The 10,007-nt window shown below is 37.2% G+C and overlaps 1 protein-coding gene across 1 annotated transcript; it reads right to left on the bottom strand.

The window, feature by feature from the left end:
* Positions 1-4,821: 4,821 nt before the first annotated feature.
* LOC120291958 (EG45-like domain containing protein) lies at positions 4,822-5,289 on the bottom strand. The gene is made up of 2 exons (XM_039309774.1): positions 5,226-5,289; positions 4,822-5,129 (listed from the first exon to the last, which is right to left on the bottom strand). Exons 1-2 carry the CDS (start codon positions 5,287-5,289, stop codon positions 4,822-4,824), a joined length of 372 nt encoding a protein of 123 aa, XP_039165708.1.
* Positions 5,290-10,007: the final 4,718 nt, after the last annotated feature.

The following is a 10,007-nucleotide window of genomic DNA, read 5'->3' as shown; positions in this document are numbered from 1 at the left end:
TTGCAAGAATTCTCTAGAATAAAGTGTGCATTGCCCATATACCTCTAGGAATATTCTAAAGTCCCATGAAAACCCTAAATTCTTCAAAGTTTCAGGAGTCGCTCAATCATCTTGGCCACCTCCTAAGCATGCTGTGCCTTGAGTACATTCGGTCCATGACATATGGATCATTTCAGAGCGCCTATATACGCTCATCCGCTCGATGGCCCAACGGACTTGCATATCGTCTGCACAGGCCTTGAATAACGTTTTCAGGAAAACCGAGAGGAGCGGAGCCGAGCCAAGTTCAGATTTCCGATTTTTTTGTGACCCTACATTCGATTGCCAGGCCTTATATTTCCGAGTCTGTTGTCGTGCCAAAGTCTGCTTCCGAGGATCCTGAAGCCACCTCTTCAGAAGTCCCAGGGCATGTATGATCCTCGTCAGCCAATGACAAACAGGATCGTCCTTCAACGTTACATAGTGTCGCGGAGTTACTTGTGGGTACCATGGGTGACTCAAAAGATGAGGAACTGAAGTTTTCTTTAATGTTATATTTACAATTGACTCTTCCTCCGCAGATGCCCCACAAGAACCTAGGAGACCTCGACCATGCACTTTTTTATGACCCATTTTTTTTTTTTTTTTTTTACTTGTGGATTTGTAGGTTGGGCTTGGAAAGCTAGCTTGCCTCAGTTATTTGTGAAGTCCATCTCTCTGGAATGTACATTTAAGAAGCTTACCTTATGTATTGCTGCAAATGTTTGATTTAGTTTCCTTATCTAGAAGCGAAGTCTAGATATGCCTCTGTCCCGTTGGGATAATTTAGAAGACGGGGTTCTCAATACGGATTTGTGACCAATTGATATTGCGAACCAGTGATACAGATTTCTACCTATTTTGATATCTTAACATAATGCTGACTTCTTTTTTGACAAAAGTATAGCATAAATGTCAAAACTTGATACGGGAGACATTTAAGTATCAAAAGGTACGAAAGATACACATAAGTATCACTTTTTTGAAAAATTGAGACATCTAAATGCCAAGTCCAATAAAGACTCCTAGAAATCATACATGGCATTTTTCTAATAATATAACTTGCATATGTGGCTCACGGAGAGCTAATTCAACAAAGAAGAGCTAAAAGGATGTCGTTTTGCCTCTTCTTTGATTTTCATATAAATAATAATTAAATTAAATTTAAAACTAAATTACTTTATAATAAATAAGTAAACAAATAAGAGGAAGAGGAGGAGGTTGCAAACGGGGAAGGGCTTGCACAGTCCTCACCTAATGCGTTCTGCAACTTCTTCTTCCTCCTTTTTGTAAAATAATTTAGTTGTAAATTTAATTTATTTAATATTTATATTAAAATTCAAATTTGAGGCAAAACGACGCGTTTTTTGCTTATCTAACTACATCAACATGCATAACGACATCGTTTCGGCATATCTAACCATGTCAGTATACAAACGACTTCATTTTGCACTTATCTCATCGAAAAAATATCAAATCAGCATTTTAGATGGATTTTCTCACCGTTGACATTTAACTAATTTATTTTACTCCAATTTTGGTAATTAATATACATTTCCTAATTTTTGATAAGTAAGTATCATTTTATGTCAAGTTTTGGCACTCCAATTATCCATGTCTCCTTTTTCCAAAAGGAAAATGAACTTTGGTGTAAAATGATTGCCTAACGAAGCCCCTAGTGAGAAAATTCCAGAAATTATTCCTTATGTGATGGAGGACGCTGCTTTCTGACTGCTAGTCGGCTTCTTTTGAATTTAGTGAATCATATGTATCATCTAGAAGTCTTGACTTTATCTTCTTCTTCCTTATTTTGCCCAATTTCTTTACAGATTTTAATGTTGCCTTTCAAAAGCGCCTCGGGATTCCAGAAAGCTGAGGCCACTTAAAAAGGGACAAAACTTGGAAGCTCTTGTACCAGCTTTACCACTTTAAGATTACGAATGATCTCTAATTAATATTACTTGTCGATGTCAGCCGCGTGGCTTGATGGATTGAGATCCTCTCGATTTAGTAAATCCTCCCAAAAAATCATTGCACATTACCGAAAACTACTCGGGTGTCATAATATTGGGTTAAACTTTAAGTAAAAAATTTACAAGGATCTTGACTCATTCGGGTGTATGAATACATTTTTCCCATTTCATTTTCGTGTAGTGGTGAGAAGGCACAACAATTTCTAGCGATAAAGGTGAGACACTTGAACAATGCACTTGAAAATCAATGATAGTTCAAAACTTCTTGTAAGAGCATAGTTCAAAACTTCTTGTAAGAGCTGTAATGAATTTCTATATGCCGGTGTAAAAGGGATCTAGACAAAACATACACTCGGTGTAGATATGCACATTTAGTGGGTCCTGGAGTTTGGCGGTGATTGATAGAAAGCACCTTAAACTTGCTTTGTACACTCTGTATATTCTCCCTCGAATATAAACTGACTTAAGTACTAGAGGGTCACTAACAGGCCACATCCAAGTACTACCCTTTCTCGGTGGCATGCAGCTTCAAGGCTTTTTACGTTTATTACCAATCTGAGGACCTGCCAGATTTGCGGGGCAGCAGAGGGTTTTATCTATGCATACACAAGCGAACAACTTTGTTTTACGAAACTCGTGAAACTTTCTACAGAATTAACTGGTCTTTGATTGCTTCTGTCAATGAGGCAAAGACGCCAAACACTCCCACCAGTCGAGGTGGTTGTTTTTCCAGCCCCTAACTTACGTTGGAATTGACATAGCCTTGTAAAGTATGAAGATATAGTTGGGGCCGACGTGAAACAAAGATCTAATACCCATTGAATCCGGCTGGAAAAATGGTTCGTCTTGAACTCGCACACGCTGCAAAAAGTTAGGTCCTTATCTTCAAGATCACCGCAAATCGTTGACCCAGCACATCATTCGATGACACAAAAACATAACAGCATCGCTGCAAAGATCATGATGATTGCCTTTCAGGACCCCTTCACCGTGCAGCGTGCCTTTCTTCTGGCGTTCTCATTGGGGTGATGAGAAGTGTCATGAAATTATCGCAACTTCCAATATCTTGTTTTCTTGGAAGGCTTTCCCCAGGTTCTATGGGGCTTTTTTATCCATGAATTAAAATTCCATATAACATCATTTCCGGCTTCAACCCATCAATTCAAATTGCGGGTTATATATTCCATATAAGTGTATTAAGACACAATAAATATGTAAGATAAATAATATGAGATATAATTTCGATACATTTTTACATTTAGATATTGGGTTATCATATTACATATTCATTCGACATGATCTATATTATTATTGATGCTTTGTTATTCTTTCTCTATATATAGTAAACCGATTCAAAAGTATAAAGTACAAGAAATAAAATCCAATACTTGTCTAGCAAATAATATATATGCCTTGTTATAGAGCCCTCGAATAAATTTCCTCGAGAGCTAAATTCAAAAATCAAATCTAAGCCAAGTTTCAACTAGAGGCCTCCTTAGTAAACGAGAAAACATGCACCAAGTTTAAACTCTAAACGACGTCTAATAAAAGTAAAAATACCTTTTTATTCTATTCGTTTACCAGTCTTTTCATAAGACATACAATTCATGGAAATAGACGTACAGGTGGGGTAGGTAAGTAATGAAGAGTGGCCTACACATGCAAGTTCATGAAAACTCCAACATGGATGACTAAAATATTCCATTCTAATGGTCTGCAGTTAGACTCAAACGAACACGCATACGACCATAATAAGCCGGCGAGACAACACAGGCTCAAACAAGCTTGAAATAACCACATTTCACATGCTTTAGCCACCTGCTTTGTACAATCTTATGATCAAGGCCACCATTTATAGAGCAAATAACCCCTAGAACATGTTGTCTAAACCAGACTAGCCAAATTGGCATGTATAATCCAATTGACTCTAAACAATGACAGTAGTTTAGTCAGAATATCTATAGGACTAAGCAGGCGTTAACTTACATAAACGACAGAAAAGAACAGAGAGGACACAAATTCATAGATTAGGGTTCTTTATTTTTATTTTTATTTTAAGATTGAAGGCAAGAAGCAAGATAACACCAGGCTTTTGATAACTTGGTGGCTTTAATACCATGTAAATATTCTAATATCTCCATGATAGAGGAAGAGGGAAGATGGATAAAGGTTACATCTTTACTTAATAACCGAAACTTTTTAATATTTACAATCAGGAGGTACGCCTGAACAATACGAATAGTAAAGGAAGTGCTCTAATTTAATAAGAATATTATTTATCTTGTTCTAACATGAAAAGTAGCCATTCCAGAAAATAACGATAATATCTTTAATATGATGCACCGAGTAATCTCCCAAATCATGACTCATCAACTCGTTGACTAGCTTAAATGTGCACGTCTCCTTCAAACCCTGCCAAGAAAGATGTCAAAAGAAATTTGCATTCGTTATCACTTCATCTTCAGCGTCCGAATACCCAAAAATAAATAATCTACACCATACAGGGCACATGAAATGAAACTATTGACTTTTCAATTCATCAGTGTAATGAAGTGAGAGATCTTGGCATAAAAAATGGATGAGGGGCCCGCATCATTGAAGGCATACGGACAAGCGCTTGCCACCTTCAGCTGATGCGTTTCACGCCGCTTACTCAGCCAAACTTAGCCAAGTATCGTCAAAACTGTGTAAATTCAGTTCAGTGAGATTCAGGACGATTTTCATGTTAAAGCTTATCGGTGTTGACCCGTGTCACATTCAGATTTTTTTTCTCACTGAATTGTATTCATGTCATGTCTAATTTTATATCAAATGGGTGCTTAGTATCCATCTAAAGATAACCGATTAAGGTGAGGAAATGAACGTACTGTTGATACTCAACGTTGACAGCTGCGGCAAACTTTCCAATTACGTCGAAGGCCGTCGTCGAGAGGACAATGGTCGTGTCGTCACTCGAGGGACGCGAAGAAGACGATGGAGCATAGTCGACGATTCGGACTTCCACAGTCTGGTTGTGTATGCATATTCCTGAGGCAATGGCGCTGGTGCACCACACTAGGTACTGCCTCCCGCACGACGCTCCGTTGTCCCATATGCTTTCACCCGCCGCCGCAAAGTGGTTGCTCGATGGTAACTGCGCTGGATCATTGCCGTAACACGCTGTCGCTGAAACATAATGATGTCAAAACTTATGTGAGAGAGAGAGAGAGAGAGAGAGAGAGAGATTTTACTTACGCGTGTATGGAGGACTGTAGTAAGCGGCGGTGCCGACGTCGGCATGAGAGAGATGAAGCTGCATAGCCAACAGAAGAAAGGCAAGGAGAGAGAGAAAGAGAACTGGCGTTCTAATGCTGGAGGGCTTCATTGCTCTGGAAGGATCTGCAAGGCCAGCGGGACCCCTGAATTCAATGAGATAAGAAGAGCTTCTTTGTACGTCCATCCTTTTATAGACTCTTTCCACTAATTTGACATGTGAATGTGTACATCAAAGTCAATGGGGTTCAAATAAATAGTCATTTTGCTCCCTTGGAAACGTTATGTCATATTTTTCCTTCCCCTCACTTGTCTTTAAATGACTTTGAGGAAAAGACACCCTGGGATGTCCAATTCAGGGTGGAGCAGTTTAAAGATCTGCTCAGGTCTATCTTCACTAGTCATTAGTGTGATCGACAAAAAGATCAATATCACAGTTTTCTTGAAGATTGGGAAATCAAGAGTGATGCCTCAAATCAGTTCACCTCCTTTTTCGAAATTCAGTGATGGCATCCTCTTGCACATCCATGTACTATTGCACCATGCGTCGTGAAATATTATTTGACTTAGGTATCCGAGGTTTATTGCGATTCCACGTGACACTTTGACGTGTGACATTGGCAGAATTATTCAAAAGGTTGGAACGGGGAAAGAGAGAATAAATCACATCACGATACTTAATGCTGAATCCGCCCTTTCAATTCAACCCTTGATTCAAAGGGGAATAACTGTCAGTGCTTGTTCTGGTCCACACGAGATTAAAATAACACCTTTCTTCTAATTTTGTCTGTCTTTTACTGTCTTCTTTCCTTCCACCTAACTTTTGAGCAACGGAAAGTCTAAAGTAGAAGTACGGAATGGGACCGTTTCCTCTCAAGAGGATCCAGGTTAGATTTTATTTCAATGAGGCCCTGAAATAACAATCTTAGGATTGGTCTATTTGAGTAAAAGAATTTTTCATAAATTAATTTTCTAGATTTATATATATATTTAGTTTGTTAAAAATCATCGGTCAATAGAAATTCATTGACAATCAAAGTACATATGTTTGTTTAAAGTTAAGAAAACGAATTCTCTAATATAGAAAAGAGAAAACATTTTCGAGAAAATGGTTTTCTAAAAGCATTTTTCTTTATTATGAATTTTCTTCAAAAAAATTACACCCATAATTACAAATAAGGTGGCAAGAACATGGGGATGTTCTTTGTAGGGATGAGTATGGTCTGCAGGTTGGCTCGATCCAACACCTAATCCAAGGACTGATCATATTGAGCCTATGATCAAAGACCAAATGAGTCTAGTCTAGTTCTAGGGTCAACTTGAGACTAATCGATTTTTGTTTTTTTGTTTCATTTCTTGTATTCCTCGAAGAACAAATATACTCATTCAAAGTACACATTCATCAATAATATGACATTGAACAACCAAATTATGAACAACAAGTCAAACATAAATCTAAAAATAAAGTTGAACTGCGTTCGTGAGGCAAGTTAAGAGAGGCTAGTGATTTCACTAGTTGAGATGTGCTTGTAAGGCGAGTAAGGAGAGGTCAGAGACAAGCAGCGAGGCAAGCAAAGAGAGACGAGCAACAAGCAACGCGAGTAAAGAGGGTTTTATATTATAATATAATTATTATATATTATATAATATGTGATAGATACAAAAAAATTATACATATCTCCACAGTGCAGGTTCAGGGATTCTTAAGACCAAAGATTGACTCGATCTTGTGGGAACTAGACCCGGACTAGGATTGACCGAGTTGGGGTGGTCCAAGATTAATCCAAGGTTGACCCTAGATCAATGCTCATCTCTAATTCCGTGGCAATGATAGGACATCTTTGCCCCAAACCTTTAAAGCAAAAACCAAATTTCCTAGAGCGTTGTCCTCGAGAAAAAAAAATCCACGAAAAGAAAAAAGGACAGACAAGGTTAAAAAGAGAAAGAAAACGATGTTGTTTTTACACTGAAAAATAAGAAAACTCTGCAGTGGAGCCTGACCTTCAACCAAAAAGAAAGAAAAAGAAAAGAAAAGTAAAAAAAATCAAATTAGTGGCGACCACGATGGGAGAAAAGGAAGCAGCTTTGAGATGACGATGTGCGTTGGCTCTGTTGAATATTGTACTACTCACCATGTATTTCATGCATCTTAGAGAGGAAAAATAAGATTCAAATGTTTTCGTTGCAATTATAGACGGTGTAATAAGATGTTCACACAAGTAGGAGATTACATGATATAGTTTTTAATTTTGGTAAATGAACCTATTCCATCTATAGATGAAAGTTTTAGGAAAAATCATCTAAACCTATTAATTTTTTGTCAATCCAATTCTAAACATTTTAATTATGTCTATTGAGTCTTAAACATTTTTATATTTTACCAATTAAATCCATCATCTCACCAATTTTTACCTGAAATCGTTGACGGCCAATGTTGTTGTAAACCAATTTTAATAATATTTTTGAATTTTTATTTACTTTTTTTTTTTTGCTTCCTTTTCCCTTAACCCTAGCTAGCGAGGCCATCGGCTGACCATCACTGCCACAGGTGAGGACCAACAATCCTCGCCCAAAGGCAAGCAAGGGTCACCGCTCTCACTCGTGGATCGATCAAGGTTGAGAAAAAAAATTAAGGAAAGAATAAATCAATAAAAGATTTCAAAAAAAAAAATATTAAAATATTTATTAAAAATGGTTTATGTCAACGATTTCTAATCAAATTGGCTAAATAAACTCAATTGATACAATTAAAAAGTTTATGACTGAATTGATAAAAAGTACGATAAATTTAGGACTTTTTAGTCAATTTCTGAATTTCTAAGACACCTTATCTCCCTATAATCTTATTGTCACGATGGCTGATCAGCTCCAGGCTTGATCATCACCAGACATTCATTGAAAAAAAAATGAAAATTACCCAATGTTTTGGAGGCTTGAAAATTGCTACACGACCTTAATATAGACCATATCGAGTCAACTATATATACGCTTGTTCGCCGGACGACCCAAATGTACCTGCATATGGTTTACCCGAGCCTTGAACAATGGCCGAGTGGAGGTGAACCAAGTTCCGGTTTCCAATTTTTCCTTGACCCTAGGTTTACAACGCTAGGCCTATGATTATCCCCGCCAAGCGGCTGATTGATCAGTCGGCTGTAGTGGGGCCTGAACGTGGGAACTGGACCAGCATTGCAATGGATCATGGGCTCGTCGGCTGGCCCCTACAAGCACACGACCCTTCGCCCTAGCAACTTAGCTGATACCTGCTTCTTTTCCGTCCCTAATTGGTAAGCTTTGGCAACGATGACCCAATATATCATTTGGCAAAAAAGGTTCGGTGTACTTTGTTTCATAAAAAATAAATGATTCCGAAAGTATTTTCTCAAAAACAATCACTTCTATCATTTGAAATAATTAGTTAGTGAGAAATGTTGTCATTACTCATTATCGACGATAATTTATGTCAATATTTTTGTGAATAATGAAAACACTTTTCATTTATTCATTTTTATAAACGATATAAGCAATCATGTTTAGGAAAATATCTTTTGAATTGTTTATTTTCTAGTCAAACAAACGGAGCATGCCTCTTCCTAAAGTCAATGACATTCTTTGTTCGTCAATTTAGCTTTCGGTTTCAATGAACTTAGGTCCATTGGATGGTCAAAGATGCAATGAACAGCAGCAGAAAAGTCCAAACAAGGTAACATGCGCAATCAATTTGCGCAATAGTAGAAGACGACACGCCAACCTTGTGGGCGTTTACACGCATCCTAGACACTCTTAATCCATCACCTAGCTGGCACAGCAAAGGAACGGTTGGAAAACGATTTTTTTTTTTCCATTATAAGGCAATAAAATGATTAACTCATGTCCTTTTCTATAAATCAGCATCTTAATCTTCTTAAATATATTTATATTTTTGTGGGCATGCTTTGAGAGATGTTCACTTCGTATACGAGGTTTATTGTGAGTTCACATCGCATTAGGAAAAATTATCAAAAAAATTTGAACATATTATGTGGGTATCAATTTAATTATAAACATTTTAACTGTAGAAATTTAACCTAAATTTCTGACAATTTGCCAATATAATCATTCAGACCAATTCTAACTGAAAATCATTATTGTGGATAGCCGATGCCAACATTGACAATTTTTGCAATTTTTATCGATTTAAAAAAAATTATTTTTTATTGTGGCTGGCGATCACCGCTATGACCCTTACTAGATCTTGGCAAAGACCACCTCACTCAAGCTCTCGCTGGCCACGAGCAAGAGCAGGCCCTATCGGGCATTACCTAAGGCCAATCTCTGGGCATCACCTAAAATCAGCCACTAGCAAAAAGAAAAAATAAAAACTCAAAAAAAAAAAAATTAAATTGTCTACGCCAAACACCGCTGGCCAGGACTACCGATACTAATTGGATTACCATGTGAGTGATTTCCAATAAAAAAATTATCGGAATGATTGCATTTGTAAATCGTAAAAAATTTCATACTAAATTGACATAATTAATAAAATTTATAACTAAATTATTCATCATATAATAGGTTTTTTGACTTTTTTTAACAACTCCCGAACACATCACATGCAAGAAGTATCATATAGGATCGGCGGAACTACCGTACGATTGGAAAGAGTAAAGCGAGAAAAAATTAATAATATCATAATACTTAATGCTAAATGCTAGATCGACACTTTCATGTCAACCCTTGATTCAAACTGGAAATATTGTCCCTGCTCGTTCAAAAATCCGCACA

This window comes from Eucalyptus grandis, chromosome 3, assembly GCF_016545825.1.
Source record: "Eucalyptus grandis isolate ANBG69807.140 chromosome 3, ASM1654582v1, whole genome shotgun sequence".
In the NCBI taxonomy this organism is placed as follows: domain Eukaryota; kingdom Viridiplantae; phylum Streptophyta; class Magnoliopsida; order Myrtales; family Myrtaceae; genus Eucalyptus; species Eucalyptus grandis.
The sequence above is the reverse complement of the archived record's forward strand: the minus strand, read 5'-3'. Positions and strand labels throughout refer to the sequence as shown.

Coding starts and splice junctions, on each gene's coding strand:
- LOC120291958 (XM_039309774.1), bottom strand. CDS start 5,289: ATGCAGCTTCATCTCTCTCATGCCGACGTCGGCACCGCCGCTTACTAC. Junction 5,130..5,225: donor CTACAGTCCTCCATACACGC/GTAAGTAAAATC, acceptor GCAATGATCCAG/CGCAGTTACCATCGAGCAAC.